The 19,411-nt window shown below is 43.1% G+C and overlaps 1 protein-coding gene across 4 annotated transcripts in view; it reads right to left on the bottom strand.

The window, feature by feature from the left end:
• Positions 1-19,369, bottom strand: part of CTNNAL1 (catenin alpha like 1) — a 63,540-nt gene extending 44,171 nt beyond the window's left edge. For 2 of the 4 annotated variants that reach the window (XM_069575503.1, XM_069575504.1), the window contains exons 1-3: positions 19,043-19,369; positions 7,984-8,173; positions 910-1,097 (exon numbers count right to left, since the gene is read on the bottom strand). In XM_069575503.1, the coding sequence (XP_069431604.1) occupies positions 910-1,097; positions 7,984-8,173; positions 19,043-19,183 (519 nt within the window). In that variant the 5' untranslated portion in view covers positions 19,184-19,369. Of the gene's footprint in view, positions 1-909; positions 1,098-2,793; positions 3,032-7,983; positions 8,174-19,042 lie in introns of those variants that run through there. The other 2 variants (XM_069575506.1, XM_069575505.1) reach the window with 2 other exon arrangements.
• Between the last annotated feature and the right edge of the window lie 42 nt (positions 19,370-19,411).

Raw genomic sequence — 19,411 nt, 5'->3', positions numbered from 1 at the left:
CACCGAGCAAAACCTCTGTCTTCCAGAGAGAGGAAGGTTTTTCTTATTCCTCTAGCACTGTCCATCCACCTCTCTAAATTTTCTCTTTAATCTTACACTTTTCCAGGTAGTCTTGTCTTCAAACCAGTGGGAGGGTGGGTCCTTTTTGGCTGACTGCTCTCCCTGCCTCAGGGATTATCCAGGGAAAAAAGTGATTGTATCAATACACACCCTGGCTCCCAGCTGATGGAGAAGATAATGGCTATTATCTGAGAGACTAGAAGAGGTCTAGACTGGGAGAGTTAAAATCTGTTCTTTAAATTTTGTCATTATTCAGAAATATTTAGAAACTCTGCATACAGAAATTTTATAATGTGCATAATTGTGGTTTCAGGTGACTGAGCTTTTTCTTTAATTAGAGGATAATTGTTTTACAATGTTATGTTAGTTTCTGCTGTACAACAACATGAGTCAGCTGTAAGTATACAAATAACCCCTTCCCCTTAAGCCTCCCTCCCACCCAAGCACTTTCTTAAGCGTAAAAATCCTTACTATTATATCTGCCTTGGTGGGGGGAGGTACTGAGGAATTCAGTATTTTCATCGGGTAGGTTTCCAGTACATACATTGTCATGGTACTTGACTATTTATCCCAAATTTGTACACATCAAAAGTTTTCACCAATAAACCTCAACAAGCAGATAATGGCTTTCTGAGAAGAAATGTTATTTGTAATCAAAAGTTTACGTCCAGTGTACACAACATTTAGGAATTATAGGTATAGATGAAACACCACTTTTAAACTATAGACAATCAGAATAATAACCAATTGAAATAGACAAACATTGCTAAATTACTTGCAATTAACTTAAAAACCAACTTTCTGAACACCCCTGAAAGACACAAGCAGAAGCATCCGGAAGGTAAGTACCTTATTTCTTGATCTTATTATCTGCTTAATGACTACTCGGTCTGCCAGTAGCAACACTCTCGTCACTGAAGAAAGAAGTAATCTTGCAGCCTTTATGACTCCTGTTTTATCTGTAAAAATTGTGATCTGGCCATCTGATTCTGGACGATTCAGGCTGCTCACATCTGTAAGTGCTGCGATTGTTTCTCCTAAGAAGAAAGGTGGGGGTGGGGAAGGGGGAAAAATTAAACTGGGAATAGTATACACAAATTAAAATCCAGATTTTAAGGTCATGTGCTCAGCGGGTAGAAACTTGACTTCAGGAATAAGAAATAGCTCCTGATGAACCCAAAGATTATCATACAAGGATCCCTAAAGGCATAATAATAGCACATTCCTAAGAACTGTGAAAAATTGTTGCCTTCAGCAAGTTTGAAAAATGTTATAACTTTTGTTTCCAGTGGTATGCAAACTATATGATCCCCAAAGCCTGTTCTAAAAGACTAAGTAAGAGTGATCCCGAGAGCCAATAACCAAAGAAGAACCTAAAAGCAGAGCAGTGAACAGCTGCCCAGGGTTTGCTGAAGGGTGAGGGGATAGAGGCAGTTGGATGGCATCACCGACTCAATGGACATGAGTTTGCGTAAACTCCAGGAGTTGGTGATGGACAGGGAGGCCCGACATGCTGCAGTTCATGGGGTCGCAAAGAGTCGGACAGGACTGAGAGACTAAACTGAACTGAACTGAGGGGATAGAGATTGCAGGGGCAGGGTGGGGGTTTGGTGGTTACAGAGGAGAAGGTGTCATTGCCTGTCTTCACAATCTGAAGGGGCATGGGTTTTTCCGGACAATCAGGGAGAGAAGACAAAGTTTTGGGCACCAGCAGGAGGCATCCTCAATGACAAGGGAAACTGGCGAAATCAGCCCTCAGTAGCAGAGGGGAACAATAAGCAAGCTCATCTGCTGGTCAGCCTGGGCTCTGGCGGCAAAACAAAACTACTCCTAAGGACTCAAGTCCCAGGCTGGCCCTCAGGCTTGCTGTCTGAATACACACTTTTCACGACGCCCAGCATAAGCCATTCTATCAAACCTGCTCCCCACCTCTAGAAAAAGTCTCTTCTTCACCGTTGCTATGAAAGTATTTTAATTTCTGTAGTAGCAATTATCCATCAATAAAACAATTAAAATATTTCTTATCCCCCCAATTGAAACTGGACTGTAGTTTCTACTTTTTAATTAAGTACATTTTTTTCTTAAATAAGCTTTTCATCATCTTGTTCAAGATCATTTTTCAAGTCCTAAACAAATCTGAATCCATAATGTATCAATTTTCCTCACATAAACCCTCCTGTCAATACTATTACAAACTCCCAAGAGGTTAAGGAAGTCGAGAACAATTACCTGAATTTTAACGGATATATCACAAGGTATGATGTAATGAAGTCAAGATTCAGGAAGATTAGTCGGATAGAAGCACATAAAATGGACTGGAAAGGAGAGATTCAGAGCCAGGCTACTAATCATGCAGCTATTTTAATTGCGGATGTGAAGTGGTAAGGATCTTACCAGGATGACAGCCATAGGAATATTAAAAAAAGACGATCTGAGAGACACTGAGTTAAGAAAATACAAAATCAGGACCTTAACAACTGATAAGAAGGAAAGGAAAAGGGAATAAAATGGCTTCAAGGTTGTAAACCCAAGTCACTTAAAAAGGTCAGTAGGGCATGGGAAGGGAGATGAAAAATTTAGTTTCAGACAATAGGAACCTGATACGACACAGGAAAACCCAAAAGATAAGCCACTACATATGGAATGGTTACATATCATGAGCACAGCTGGAGTTCCACTAACAGATGAAACCTGCGGTAGCCAGTCTCCAAGGTGGCTCCCAATGGTCCCCACCTCCTGATATTTTCATCCTTGTGTTACCTCCTCCCACGTCGTACCAGGGTTGGCCTGGCAGAAGTGATAGTATGTTACCGCCAAAGTCATGTTGTTAAAGACGATGAGGCTGATATCTTGGTTTCTCTTCCCCTCTGAGGAAAGCCGTTACCATGCGGTATGTAGCCACTACCACACACAGGTACATATGGGGAGAAACCAGGCCTTCCGGTCAACAGCTGGCAAAAATGTGACGCCTGCCAATCATCAAGGGGCGGAGCTTGAAAGCAGATCCTGCAGTCCAGCCAAATGCTCAGACAACTGCAGGCCCAGCCAACACCCTGCGTGCAATCTCGCGAGAGACACGGACCCAGAACCAGCTGGTTAAGCTGCTCCTTGATTTCTGACCCTCAGAAACTACGTGAGGGAAGAGATGTTTGTGGTTTTAAGTTGCTAAGTTTGGGTTAATATGTTGCACAGCACTAGGTAACCAATACAAAGATTATACAGCAAAATATAAAGAGAAAAGAGAGGTTAGAATTAAACTTGAATGTACAGAAAAAGGAGTTGGAGGGAAAGTATCACTTTGCAATAGCAAGTAGTATAAAAATGTTTCCTCTGCACCCCTGGAAAACATTCCTTTTTTCAGCAGTTCTCAATCCTCAAATATATTAATATGAGCTTGCACATATAGCATCTTTTAATCTTTCCTTTTCTGACTAAACCTCAGGCATTCAGCCTGAAGTTTGCGAAATGGTAACATTTGGTTAGCTGTACCAACAAAGTTAAATGCTTCCTTAACATTACAGAGTTGTTCCAAGTACAGACTACTCTGAAATTAGTTCCTTGGAAAAGTCACAAAGTTGCCTTATAGATTTATGGTTGTCATTTTTTTAACTTGTTAGATCTATTAGTGTTTTTTGTCTTAAAGCAAAAACTCTGAAGTCAGTCAAATACAAATATTTATTATGCACCCATAGAAAATGGAAAGCTTGACTAGAAGCCAAGTAAAAACTGCTGGGGGGCAGTGGATGAAATGGGTGGAGTCAAAAGGTATAAAATTCTAGCTATAAAATAAATAAGTCATGGGGATATAAACGTACAGACTAGCACCTGTAGTTAATAATACTATATTGGATATTTGAAAGGTGTTACAGAGTAAATCTTAAGGTCTCTACAAGAAGAAAAATCATTCCATTGAATACCTGACACAAGTATAATGCTGTATGTCGATTATACCTCAAATTAGAAAAAAGCAAAACTATAATGCAAAAGCTCAACACAAGAAAAGTTAAAACTAATAATTGTAATGACAACTAATATTCACTGAGCACTTTCTATGTGTCAAATGCACACATGCATTATAGCAAACACTTCTATAAACACTAACAATATCCCCATTTCATAGACGAGAAAACTGAGACTGTGTTCCTCAAATGACCATTCTCATCCTTTTATCTGAGTGACTTTAGGAGGCAGTTCTCAAGAAGGAAAAGGACGTTGCACGTAAGAGAGAACACGTGGAGACCACGACACCAGACAGCCTCCCAAATATGCCTGCACGGAGCTCCTCAGCTTACAGGCCTTTCAGGGCCGCACAGCCTGCTGGAGGTGGGGCAGCTGTACACGGCCCCATTCCCCCAACACTGAGAGCACAGTGGCATGCTAGGAAGCCAACAAGGTGAGGACTCGGACTGCCCTTTCATTTAAAAATCCTTATTCTTGCTTTAACTAAGGATTCGATTAAGAAACAATAATGTGCAGAACATCTCTCCATTTTCTGTGGAATTGTCCACTGCATTATGTAATAATGTCTGTTGTGTAAGTGCCCACACAATTTAGTTCCTGGAAAAGAGCCTCTCTCCTCTTGATGAGCTGGTTTGTTTCCTTCCAACAAACAATGAGAATTAAATAACCATTTCTTTCCCACATTTTTTGTCTAGCTTTTCAGGAAGCAGAAAGATAAATTTCATGTTTAATTGGAGTAACAATGTTGGCCAATTCATTTCTAGTATACTTATATTCATCTCCTATTTTAATGGGTTTATTAATCATATATTTAATTGTAACTCTTTTATATCTCTCTCTCTCTTTTTTTTGGCCAAACCTCACAGCTTTCAGGATCTTAGTTCCCCAATCAGGGATTGATCCTGGGCCTTGGCAGTGAAAGCATGAGTCCTACCCACTGGACCACAAAGAAATTTCCTTAAATCTCTCTTAATATGAGGCAAAACATACATTATGAATAGAATATTCATAGAATATGAATAGAATATGAATAGAATATTCATATTTCTATTCTATTGACATATCCTAGTGAGTGACTAGAAACCCAAACTCAGAATCTTCCCTTTGCTTTAATCAAAAACCAAATGCTATCATTTAATCACCTAGTGACTATTTCGTGTACTTTTTCTGCCTTTTATACCCCTACAACACTGTCTTGATTTAGCCTGGTACAACAGAAAAGTGTTATCAACTCCATATTAATCTCTCTGCCTTCAGTCTCAACGCTCTCTCAATCATCCCTCATTTGTTCATTTCCCCCATGCAACCAGAAAGATTTCTAACATAAACCTACTGTCTTTCATCTGGCCCCAAATTCCTCAATCTATCAAGTACAGAGCAGGGCCTGAAGCCATTCAGGTACCATTAGGGCATGTATCGTCTAGCTGGCCCCTTCACATTACTTGGCCTTATCTCACCCACTCCCTTCCCTCGACAATGATACTCCAAACACACCTGCTCCTCCCCCAGAGTTGCCCACCTCAATTAATAGTGCCATCATCTACCCACCAAACCTTGGAGGTGTCCATGACCCCTCTTCCCATCACATCCCACCTCCAAACTATCAGCAAAACCTACCAGCTCCACCTTTTCAATATAACCAAATGCAACTGCTTTGCACCACCTCAAATGCTACCACTGGGCCTAAGTCACCATCACCTATCACAGCCTCCTAACTGCTCTCTGGCTTCACTCTCGTAACTCCTAAAATCTATTCTCTGTACAGAAGCCACCAGGGATCCTTTCAAACTATAAATGAACTTGTGTCACTACCCTGCACCAGACCTTCCACTAGCCCCAAGACACTGAGAAAACAGTCCAAAGTACCTCTCTTTGCCTAGAAAGCCATACCTGTTCTCACTCTACTCCTGGTTAGGCAAGTCCTTCCCCCAGATACTAACATAGCTGGGGTCCTCATTTCAGTGCTGTCTCTGCTCCAGTGTTACTCCCTTAGAGAGATTTCCTCTCCCCCTGTTTCAGTAGTTCTCAACTCAGGGCCATTTTGATCCCTCAAAGGACATTTGGGAATGTTGAGACATTTTTGGTTGCCTCAATGGCTGAAGAAGGGATTTTCTGAAATCCAATAGGTAGCAGTTGGGGATTCTACAATGCACAGGGCAGCCTCCAACCCCAACAAAGAATTACCAACAAATAATTATCCAGCCTAAAACATCAACAGCATCACCAACTGAGAAACCCTGCTGGCCTCCCTAAAAGAGACTTTCTTTGGTCTCCTAACCCTTCAGTTCAGTTTAGTCGCTCAGTCGTGTCCGACTCTTTGCGACCCCAGGCCTCCCTGTCCATCACCAACTCCCGGAGTTTACTCAGACTCACGTCCATCGAGTCGGTGATGCCATCCAGCCATCTCATCCTCTGTCATCCCCTTCTCCTCCTGCCCTCAATCCGTCCCAGCATCAGGGTCTTTTCCAATGAGTCAACTCTTCACATGACGTGGCCAAGTACTGGAGTTTCAGCTTCAGCATCAGTCCTTCCAATGAACACCCAGGACTGATCTCCTTTAGGATGGCCTGGTTGGATCTCCTTGCAGTCCAAGGGACTTCCAAGAGTCTTCTCCAACACCACAGTTCAAAAGCATCAATTCTTCGGTGCTCAGCCTTCTTCACAGTCCAACTCTCACATCCATACATGACCACTGGAGAAACCACAGCCTTGACTAGACGAACCTTTGTTGGCAAAGTAATGTCTCTGCTTTTCAATATGCTATCTAGGTTGGTCACAACTTTCCTTCCAAGGAGTAAGCATCTTTTAATTTCATGGCTGCAATCACCATCTGCAGTGATTTTGGAGCCCCCAAAAATAAAGTCTGACACTGTTTCCCCATCTATTTCCCATAAAGTGATGGGACCAGATGCCATGATCTTCGTTTTCTGAATGTTGAGCTTTAAGCCAACTTTTTCACTCTCCTCTTTCACTTTCATCAAGAGGCTTTTTAGTTCCTCTTCACTTTCTGCCACAAGGGTGGTATCATCTGCATATCTGAGGTTACTGATATTTCTCCCAGCAATCTTGATCCCTTATGCTGCCTTATCTTTTCCATAACTATCACTACCTGCCATTGGGCACTTACCTGTTTGTTCATTTGTGTCTCCCTCTCTAGAATACAAGCTCCACAAGGACAGACTTTTTTTTTACTTCTGTGTAGCTATATCCCTTTGGTCTAGAAGAATGCCTGGCATATGGCCAGCACTCAGTAAATTTTTATTTAAAGAATAAGTGGATAAATGATACTCAACAAAACTAACTATTTGTATCCAGCAAAAGTCCCCAGTTCTCTCAGGCTTCTATGCTACCAGTTATAGAGACATCTGAGACATCAGGAAATCTGAAGTCAGATTTGTCTCCGGTAGACACAAGAACGTGCTTACTTTTATTTCCATTTTCCATATAGTGGTAAATAGGCTACTATGGTCCTTGATGGCAGAGCCCATGCCTCACATTCTCTACACCTCTCACATTCAATGGCTGATGGCAAGGGTGGTAAAGAATCCGCTTGCCAGTGCAGGAGTCGCAAGGGATGTATGTGGGTTTGATCCCTGGATCGGGAAGATCCCCTGGAGTAGGAAATGGCAACCCACTCCAGTATTTCTTGCCTGGAAAATTCCACAGACAGAGGAACCTGGTGGGCTACAGTCCATGGGTTTGCAAAGAGCTGGACGTGACTGAATGCACACATACATAGGGGTGGTGGGCTTCTACCCTGCCCAGTGAAAAAATTCAATGACGCAGATTTAGGACTTGGTCCAAGAGACATTCAATATTCCTGGAAGCTAATCCAGGGCTTTAATGACCTACGCATCTGTACTAACAGGATTAAAAGGCAGTATACATTTTTACTCGACACAAGACCATCATTTGTCATGATATCCAAAGCAATAAAATTGGTATAAACAGGCTTCAACGTACCTGCTTGTTTAGCTTCAATGCAGGCAATCTTTATTTCCTCTTTCAAGTCCCAGTTTTCATCGGCTATAGCTTCCCCCACCTTAACAAATCTTCCAACCGCCAAGTTGACAGCTTGTCCGACACGCTGAATTGCTTGCAGAGTTTTATCAGACTTTTTGGTATTATCTTTATGATTAATAAGTGTGGTGATCTAAAAATAAAAGATAAAAGCAAACTGCTTAAAGTTTATCTCAGTATTTTTTTAAAGCGATATCACAAAGACCAAGAAAATAAGCCCAGCATACACTAGCCTAATAAACTCAATTAATTGATAGGTTTAATGCTTCAACCCAGAGACAATCAGCAAACACCTTGCATCTCTCCTGAGGTCAGTGTTTCCTTTAATAACAATTTCAAATTTACCTGAGGGGGGTTATCAAGGGCACACATTTCTGTAAACCCTCCAGACAGATCAACAAATCATAAAGACGGGAGAAAAGTAGAAGAGGGTGGATTCTTACATCCAAAGAATCCACAGGAAATCAAAGCACTTCAGGTCTAGATCCTTCGACCATGACTTGGGCTGCTGTGAGAGTAGAGACAGCATTTTGTTCATCGGGCACGTCACTCTGCTGCCTAGCACAGTGTGTAGGTTGTACAAAATGCTATGTGAACCATAGATGCTTACTGAAATAACCAGACACTTAGAAGGACCAATGTAATCTATGGTGACATATAAAAATATTTAAAGAATGTTACATGAAAAATGTAAATATCAAATGGTACATGTAAACTGCATATAACTTTGAAATGATTTCTATATTAACAAAGATCAGAATAGAGAATTAAGAGGAATTAATTAAGCTGTTCTTTGATCAGCTACTATGTGGCAAGCACTTTATGTGTTGTGGTATTCATAGTTTTGTATGTTTCTTGGCTCTGCCATTACTAGCTAAATCATCTAGGGAAATTTACTTAAAAATCTCTCTAAATTTCCTCATCTCTCATACTATTTTTCAAATTTTGAAAATGTTCCAGAGTCTAGGTCCTGAGGATACATCACTGAACAGGATGAACACAATCCTGCCCTCATTCTGTTTACAGTCTAACCAGATAACAATAATTCAATTGTACACAATATATTTGTGGAACACCTATCATATGCCAAATAAAATTCTAGGCAATTTTATTGCCTACAAACAGCAATGAACAAGAAAGAAAAGGCCCACAATCTCACAGAGCTTACATTCTAGTGGAGTGAGGGGAGACACAATAATCACACAAATAGGTTAAAGAAATTAATGTAAATGCTATGCAAAACGTTAAAATAAGACAATGTGACAGAAAGTATCTGTGTAAGCTACCAGAGATAAGGTGACCTTCCTTCTACGAAGAAGTGATCTAAATGATATCATGGGCTTCCCTGGTGGCTCAGAGGGTAACGTGTCTGCCTGCAATGCAGGAGACCCGGGTTTGATCCCTGGGTCGGGAAGATCCCCTGGAGAAGGAAATGGCAACCCACTCCAGTAATCTTGCCTGGAGAATGCCATGGACGGGGGAGCCTGGTGGGCTACAGTCCACGGGGTCGCAAAGAGTCGGATATGACTGAGCAACTTCACTCACTCACTTTCACTAAACGATATCAAGTAGTTCAGTTCAGTTCAGTTCAGTCGCTCAGTCGTGTCCAACTCTTTGAGACCCCATGAATCGCAGCACGCCAGGCCTCCCTGTCCATCACCAACTCCTGGAGTTCACTCAGACTCACATCCATCGAGTCAGTGATGCATCTCATCCCCTCTCGTCCCCTTCTCCTCCTGCCCCCAATCCCTCCCAGCATCAGAGTCTTTTCCAATGAGTCAACTCTTCGCATGACGTGGCCAAAGTACTGGAGTTTCAGCTTCAGCATCAGTCCTTCCAAAGAAATCCCAGGTCTGATCTCCTTCAGAATGGACTGGTTGGGTCTTCTTACAGTCCAAGTAGAGAGGCTGGTAAACATGAAAGGATAAAGTATTGCAGGGAGAAGAAATAACTGTTTAAGAAAAATAAGGGAAGAAAAGAAAAAGGAGGGGCATCCTTCAGAATGAGACTGTTCTTTTTTTTTTTTTCAAAGAATAAAGTAAGGCCAGAATAAAGAATAATGGGCAAGAGGACAAGTGTAAAACCAATATCCAACAGGTAGGCAGGGACCAGCCATCTAAGGCTGTGAATTGGAATACAGTTTGTATTTGACTCTGTGTGACAAGTCACTCAACAATTTTTGAGGACAGTGGTATAATCTCAGTAGTGGTTTTAAAATGTGTGCTCCAGTTCTTCAATATTTCTCCTTTCAAGCTTCACTTCTCTCCCCTTGAGTGAGATGAAATTAGTGACCCACTTCTAATGATTAGAATAAAGTAGAAGCAAGGATGTACCTCTGAGAGTAGGTATTAAAACACATTGTGACTTACATTTCTCTCTCTCTCTCTCTGGGATCAATCACTGTGGAAGAAAACCAGCTACCAAATCATGGAGGACAACCAATGCTATGGAGAGACCCACGTGGTAAATAAATGCTTAGAAGAGTGTCTGGTATTTAGTAAACATCACATAATGACTGCATGCTAAGTCACTTCAGTCCTGTCTGACACTTTTCGACCCCATGGACTATAGCCCATCAAGCTCCTCTGTCCATGGGATACTCCAGGCAAGAATGCTGGAGTGGGCTGCCATGCCCTCCTCCAGGGGGGCTTCCCAACTCAGGAATCCAACCCGGGACTCCTGCATTGCAGGCAGATTCTTTACCATGTGAGCCACTAGGGAACTGCCTACAATGCAGGACACCTGGGTTGGATCCCAGGGTCACAAAGATCTCCTGGAGAAGGGAATGGCTACCCACTCCAGTAATCTTGCCTGGAGAATTCCATGGACAGAGGAGCCTGGTGGGCTACAGTCCATGGGGGTCACAGAGTCAGACATGACTGAGTCACTAACACTTTCACATAATGATTAGATGTTATCCAATTTACATTTCTAGAATCTCTATTCTTTCCTCATGTTTGTGATGCTATCTTATTTTCTAGGATAACTGACAGCAATCTCTTGATTGTAATGGATTATCTTAGTTTATTTTGTGGGACGATAAGAAAAGAGGTGAAGATCCAGCAGGAAAAATAAACAAGCCTAGCAGTAGGCCAGAAAAGAGAACAAGTCTTAATTCCCTGAGACCTGAAAAACAAGGGAGTCAGCCCAGGACAGAGAAGTTCATCTCTGGGCTTAACTCACTAGTAAACTGTCAAAATTACAACATATAAAAATGGACTAATCTGCTATAGAGACCAATATAGAAGATAGACACTGAATCATGTTGAGGTCTTTAAAAGCAGGAAAAGGGGCTCTTTCACTCACTTTTTACACCATTTCTGTGTTTTACCTTTGCATTAAAAACACCTATATTCACATACAGAGATCAGCAGAGCGCCCCATATGGACTCAGTGCATCTCCAACTTGGTGAGACCATCGATCCTGAAAGCTTCCAGGACAGTGCAGTGAGAATCAAGAAGACAGGGGAGCTACCCTAGAGATTTCAAGCCTGTGTAATGGCGAGTGGAGTAAATCTATCACAGACAGGAAAAGACTGGTGGGTGGTAGAATAACATTCCAGGCTAGGGTGGGGCTGTGTGGCAGAGTGCCCTCTTCCCTTCCTTGGATGAAAGCATTGTAAGACTGGGAGGGGGAGTTTTGACAGGAAGAATAAAGTGATTATTAAAGAAGGTGGGTGCTGCTCTGCAGGAATTGTGCTTGGGACTTAGCCCAGAGCATGTAAAAAAACTGTCTGAATTACAAAACATCCAACAAATGAGTGTATATAATAGATATTTGTATCATTTAAAGAAACGACAGGAAGGCAAAACACACCTACCACCGACCTTCAGAAAACACTATACCAGCACCTCTGAAAATTCAGGTGCCCTATGGGTCCCTCACTTTCCAGATCACCCCCTCACCAGCCAAAAGAAACCACTGTCCTAATTTTGTGCTCATCATCCCCTTATTATAACTGTTGCACCTCTGTTATATCCTTAAATGATACATGGTTTTGTTTTGCCTGCTTTGAACCTTTTAATTTTTTCTCCTTAACATTTGAGATTCATCCAGACTGATAATTATAGCCATGGTTTATTCATTTCACTGCTACAGCAGTATCTCATTTTATGAACCTAGCACTCTTTATTTAAACATCTTTACTGCTAAAAGACGTTTGGGTAGTTTTCATTTTGGAGCCGTTAGAAGCAAACTGACTATCAACATTCCAAAGTATGTGTCTAACACACGTGCAGGATTTTCTCTTAGGGTGTGGATTTAAGAGTCAAGTACTAGGCGTAGGTAATACCTACTGTCAACTTTAATATATTACATCAAATTGTTTTCCAAAATGGTTGTACTACTGACATTTCCATTAGCTCCACATTCCAACGCTTGTGCTGTGGTTTTAACTTGTATTTCACTGATTTCTAATAAAGCTGAGCATCTTTTCACATATGTGTTAGACATCTGTTTCCTCTTCTGCAACATGACTACTTATTTTACCAATTTTTAATGGGTAATCTTATTTTTGATTCATTGGAGTCCTTTATTCTGAGAGCTACAATCATTTGTTGGTTATTTTTGTTGCAATCATATTCTCTTGTTTTATGGCTTATCCTTTCAATTCTGACAAAGATTCATTTTAATGGAGCAAATATATTAATCTTCGCTTTTGGTCTATTAAGAATTCCTTTCCCACCATGAGGTGGGGAAAATACTGCCCATTTTTTTTTTTGCCTAAAAGTACTGTAAGTTTTTACTTCCATATTGATATTTTTAATCCATTTGGAATTGTTTCTGTATATACTGTGAGACAGAGATGCAATATCATGTGTTTCTATTTAGAGAACCAATTATCCTCATTTTTTAAGAAGTTCTTCCTTTTCCTACTGACAAGAAGTGCCCATTCTGTGAATTATCAAGTTTCCATACGCGTGTGATTGTTCCTAAGTTCTCTATTCCGTTTCACTAGTCTCTTTGCCCATCTCTGTTAAATCCACATTGTCTTCATTATTCTGCTGCTGCTACTGCTAAGTTGCTTCAGTCGTGTCCGACTCTGTGCAACCCCATAGACGGCAGTCCATTAGGCTCCCCCGTCCCTGGGATTCTCCAGGCAAGAACACTAGAGTCAGTTGCCATTTCCTTCTCCAATGCATGAAAGTGAAAAGTGAAACGGAAGTTGCTCAGTCATGCCCAACTCTTAGTGACCCCATGGACTGCAGCCTACCAGGCCTCTCCGTCCGTGGGATTTTCCAGGCAAGAGTCCTAGAGTGGGTTGCCTTTGCCTTCTCTAGCTTTATAATAAGACTTGAAATCTGGCAGAGCAACTCCACCCACCTTGTTTCTCTTCTGATATTCTTGGGTTTCTGCTCTTTCATATAAATTTTAGAATTACTTTTATCAAATTCTACTCAAAAAATCCTGTTGAAATTTTCATTGGAATCGCATTAAATTTACATATTAATAGGGAAAATTGGGAGCTTCCCTAGTGGTTCAGATAGTAAAGAATCTGCCTGCAATGCGGGAGACTCAGGTTCAATCCCTGGGTCAGGAAGATTCCCTGGAGGAGGAAATGGCAACCCACTCCAATACTCTTACCTGAGAAATCCTATGGACAGAGAAGCTGGATGGGCTACAGTCCATGAGTTTGCGAAGAGTTGGACATGACTGAAGTGACTTGGCACAGGGAAAATTGATATGCCCATGACATCCAGTCAGTCTAGCCAAGAACATGGTACTTCCTTCCCATTTATTTAGCTTTACTTTGGCCTTCTCATAAAACTCCCCACAAAGCTTAGCAACTCTTTTACTAGACACATATATACACATATTTTGCTTTCATTTTTATTCTAACTGGTATTTAAAAATTTAAACAAATTTTTAATGGAGTATAAGTTGATTTATAACTGGTATCATTTTTTAGGACTACTTTTCTGTTATTAATGCAGAGCAAAGTGCAGCTCACTTAAGACTTACACTGAGTGAACCTACTAAACCTCTAAATTTTTAAAATTTATTTGTAGACTCCATTTCTTATGTAGATAATTATACTTTGATTTTTCCTTTCTTATCATTACACCTTTCACTTCGTGTCTTGTTGCATTGGTTATGATTTTGAGTACCACTGAATAGAAGCTATGCTAACAGGTATCCCTCCTCTTGTTTTAGTTTTAAGGAAATGTTTATTTTAAATTTGACTTGTTGCTATGACATTAAATAGATGGGGAAACAATGGAAATATTGACAGACTTTATATTCTTGGGCTCCAAAATTGCTACAGATGGTGACTGCAGCCATGAAATTAAAAGACGCTTGCTCCTTAGAAGAAAAGCTATGATAAACCTAGACGGCATATTAAAAAGCAGAGACATTACTTTGCCAACAAAGGTCCATCTAGTCAAAGCTATGGTTTTTCCAGTAGTCATATATGGACATGAGAGTTGGACCATAAGGAAGGTTGAGCGCCGAAGAATTGATGCCTTTGAGCTGTGATGTTGGAGAAAACTCTACAGAGTCCCTTGGACTACAAGGAAATCAACCCTGGATATTCATTGGAAGGACTGATGCTGAAGCTACAATACTTTGGCACCTGATGTGAAGAGCCAACTCCTTAGACAAGACCCTGATGCTGGGAAAGGTTAAAGGCAGGAGGAGAAGGGGACAACAGAGGATGAGATGGTTGGATGGCATCACCGACTCAGTGGACATAGTTTGAGCAAGCTCCAGGAAATGGTGAAGGACAGGGAAGCCTGGCGTGCTGCAGTTCATGGGATCACAAGTTGGACATGACTGAGCGACTGAACAACAACTTCTATTACTAGTTTGTTATTGAATTTAACCAAATACTTCCCTAGTGGCTCAAAGGGTAAAGAGTCTGCCTGCAATGCAGGAGACCCAGGTTCAATTCCTGGGTGGGGAAGATCCCCTGGAGAAGAAAATGGCAACCCACTCCAGTATTCTTGCCTGGAGAATTCCATGGACAGAGGAGCCTGGTGGGCTACAGTCCACAGGTTCCCAAAGAGTTGGACATGACAGAGCGACTTCACTTTCACTTTTTTTCCTGCATCCACTGAAAAGAACATGTATCTTTTCTACTATGTGATGCAGAAAATTACACAGGTGCATTTGTCCAATATTGATGTAACATTGCATTCCTAGAAAAAGGCCAGTAGTCCAGAACTTTTTACTTAGAGTCAGAAGAGGTTAAATGATCTGAGTAGAAACTGCTTAAAACTGACTGAACTGTTCAATAGCCTCACTTCCTCACCTCAGACCCTATCTCCTCTAGGATATCATTGCTGACTCATCCACACCTGCTCTGAGCTCTTAGAGCATTTACTATTGATGATCTTCATCTGACACTTGCCACGTGCTATTCTATACCTGTCCTATCTCCCAACTAGAATACAAGTCCCTCGAAGAGTAGTAACTAGAAAGCCTACAACAAATGGTTGCCTAAAAAGCTTAGACTAGTCTAATGGATATGGTGGTAAAACATGAGTTGAATAATAATGCAGCATCCTTAGAAAGATGAGACTCCTGGACATGAGTTTTCTAGAGAGCTTCACTCGAATCCACTTAGTTCAGTTCAGTTCAGTCGCTCAGTCGTGTCTGACTCTTTGCGACCCCATGAATCGCAGCACGCCAGGCCTCCCTGTCCATCACCAACTCTCGGAGTTCACTCAGACTCACGTCCATCGAGTCAGTGATGCCATCCAGCCATCTCATCCTCGGTCGTCCCCTTCTCCTCCTGCCCCCAATCCCTCCCAGCATCAGAGTCTTTTCCAATGAGTCAACTCTTCCCATGAGGTGGACAAAGTACGGAGTTTCAGCTTTAGCTTCATTTCTTCCAAAGAAATCCCAGGGCTAATCTCCTTCAGAATGGACTGGTTGGATCTCCTTGCAGTCCAAGGGACTCTCAAGAGTCTTCTCCAACACCACAGTTCAAAAGCATCAGTTCTTCAGCACTCAGCCTTCTTCACAGTCCAACTCTCACATCCATGCATGACCACTGGAAAAACCATAGCCTTGACTAGATGGACCTTTGCTGGCAAAGTAATGTCTCTGCTTTTCAATATGCTATGCTGTCTAGGTTGGTCATAACTTTTCTTCCAAGGAGTAAGCGTCTTTTAATTTCATGGCTGCAGTCACCATCTGCAGTGATCTTGGGTCCCCCCCCCCCCCCAACAAAAAGTCTGACACTGTTTCCACTGTTTCCCCACCTATTTCCCATGAAGTGATGGGACCAGATGCCATGATCTTCGTTTTCTGAATGTTGAGCTTTAAGCCAACTTTTTCACTCTCCTCTTTTACTTTCATCAAGAGGCTTTTTAGTTCCTCTCACTTTCTGACATAAGGGTGGTGTCATCTGCATATCTGAGGTTACTGATATTTCTCCCGACAATCTTGATTCCAGCTTGTGCTTCTTCCAGCCCAGCATTTCTCATGATGTACTCTGCATATAAGTTAAATAAGCAGGGTGACAATATACAGCCTTGATGTACTCCTTTTCCTATTTGGAACCAGTTAATCATTAGGAATATCAGTTATAATGCTAAAGATATAGCTGTGGACACATAATATGTGGGATGCAGAACCTCAGCTATGGCCCTGAATTAGCCTTTAACAGGGAAGGAAAAACAAAAAAAAAATACCCACATTTCCCCAGTTAGCACTGACCTCTAGTTAACTCCCGAATCCACTAATACTCACTAAAACATAAAAATCATTCTAAATCACATTCCACACTTCTGCTTTGTGAGTGTTTTGCCCATGCTATAGATATTTCTTTATTTTAAGCATGATTTAACTTTTTTTATTGTTGAGTACTGCCTGCAAAACAGGAGACCCCAGTTCAATTCCTGGGTCAAGAAGATCCCCTGGAGAAGGGAAAGGCAACCCACTCCAGTATTATGGCCTGGAGAATTCCATGGACTGTATAGTCCATGGGGTCGCAAAGAGTCGGACAGGACTGAGCGATTTCACCTTCACAGTTAATCATTAGGAACATCAGTTATAATAATGCTAAAGATATAGTTGTGGACACATAATATGTGGGATGCAGAACCTCAGCTATGGCCCTGAATTAGCCTTTAACAGGGAAGGAAAAACAAAAAAACGCCCACATTTTCCCCCGTTAGCACTGACCTCTAGTTAACTCTCAGCAGCCAATGCATGTTTCCTTCTCCACTCTCCTACTCTGCCCACCCTCTCTCACCCCTGAATTACACAATGCAGAACTTGTAGGATACATTTTTAGCAGTGATACTGTGAAATGTTACCATTTCTGCAGATTACAACAACCTTGGTTTTCTATTGTGACTCTCTTATCTGGACCTACTACTAGCTGACCTCATCACGTCTTCTAATCTCTAGAGACAAATACAGTGCGGTGTAGCTAAGACTCTGGGATGAGGCTGTCAGGGTGCAAACCCTAGTTGGACATTTATAGGTGAAAGTCCCACAAGTCCCTTATCCTCAGTTTCCTCATTCATATAATGAAAATAAACATATCTCTACCCCTGTAAGATTTATGAGAATTAAATGGGCTAATATGTATCAAGTGCATAGAACATGGTCTCACCCACAGTAAGCATTCTATCTTTATTACTATATTTTTAAACGGATAAAATACCACTCTCTTAACTCTCTCTTAAAACTACTCCAGTATTTCTCATTTTCTGTTGTGGTTGTGTTGGTGGTGGTAATGGTATTCTTTTGTAGGAGAGGGAAATGCAGACATCACCAACTGATCCTCAACTCATCCCACCTGTCAGTGCTTCTTTCCGACAAGGAAGGGAAGGCCCATACAGAGCATCAAGGTTATTCACTGTTCTGTTAGCCAGGCTAAAATAAGCACAGGTGAAGAAAATGGGCTATTTACTCAGCATAACAGAAATATGGGATATGTGTGACTACTGTTATCAAATATTTGCAGGCTGGGATGGATTAGAGATATTAATAGTATTGAAAATTCTATGGACGAGCTACAGGCCCACACCACTGAGCATGTTTAAGCAGGGCCCTGGTGACCAGATGTCAAGGATGCTGTAAGAGAGAATTTTTTAAAATTCAGAGTCAGATAACATTTAAGATTCCTTCTACCTTGAAAATCTTGGCAATACGAATGTGAATCATCAAGACGTTACAAAGGAGTTGAGTCACACATCCAGCGAGCTCCTTAAGGCACAGAATTCTTCACTGCCCACAGTGCTTGGCACATATCAGACCTAGAGGAATTCTAGCCCCGAGGGTTCGTATAAGTCGGCTCTCAGTAACAAAAACTTCTCTAAAGCTAAGCGCGTCAATTAGCTGATTCCAGACTTCTGTTGTGACCGGTAAATTCAATAAACCATACATCCCAAATGGGATTTGGCAAAAAGATGTGTACCCGGATTAACTATCAGGCGGTCCTCCACTTCACCATTTCGGGGCCGAGCAAAAGCCAATTAAAGTGAGCAGGCAGGTTAAGGGGAAGGGTGGCCCGGGGTAAATGGGCGACTGGGGAGCAGACTTACACACGACGGGGAAGGGACAAAGGCCTAGGGGAGAGAGCACGCTGGACTCGGAGGCACGCGCCAGCCAGACCGGCTACAGTCCGGGTTGGGACTGGAGATGCAAAGGTGTGACGGCAGCGAGGAGGGCCCCTGAGGGCCAGCGGAGCCCCCGCGGAGGTCCCCTCCGCTCCCCGGGAGCAGGGCCGGGGGCCGCCGGAGTCGCAGCCCCGGGCGATTCGGGTGCGGAAGCCTGGCGGCGCACCTGCAGCCGGACTCCGGTCCGCACAGGTCTCCCTGCCCCGCAGCCGGATTTCGGATGGTCCAGACTCCCTCCGCCTCAACGAAGGCCAGTCCTCAAGCCCCAGAAAGGCGACCAGACGCCGACGCCGCAGTCCCGGCACGGAATGTGGGGCAGCGGCTGCCTCCGGCCCGGCCCGGCCCGGCCCCCGCCGGGAGCTACCGCCGCCATCGCGGGCCGCGGCGAGGGGGGTGAGACCAGGGGCCGCGCGCGCCGCTTTACCTGAGAAACCAGCGGCAGCAGCGTCTGCTCCACCGAGCGAGTTTTGATCTCGAGTCCAGAGTCGAAGGCGAAGCCCGACGGGCCGGAGCCGTGCGCTGCCCCGGCGCCGCCACCGCCTGCGGGGCCCAGAGAGGCGGCCATGGCCTTTATTCAGCCCGTCGCGCAGCCGGGACGCCGCGCCGCTGCGGGCCCGCCGCCTCCCGCCAGCCAGCCGGCCCGCCCGCCCGCGGCAGCTGCAAGGCACCCGCGCCGCCCGAGACCCCGCCCCCGGAAGACCCCGCCCCCCCGCCTCCACGCGCTCCGGCCTGGGGTCCGCCTTGCAGCCCCGCCCCCCAGCCCGGGCCCCGCCCCTCCTGCCCCCATTCCCGC

Source organism: Ovis canadensis, chromosome 2 (genome assembly GCF_042477335.2).
Source record: "Ovis canadensis isolate MfBH-ARS-UI-01 breed Bighorn chromosome 2, ARS-UI_OviCan_v2, whole genome shotgun sequence".
Taxonomy (NCBI): Eukaryota; Metazoa; Chordata; class Mammalia; order Artiodactyla; family Bovidae; genus Ovis; species Ovis canadensis.
Note: the sequence above shows the minus strand (reverse complement) of the source record. Positions and strands in the feature narration are given on the sequence as shown.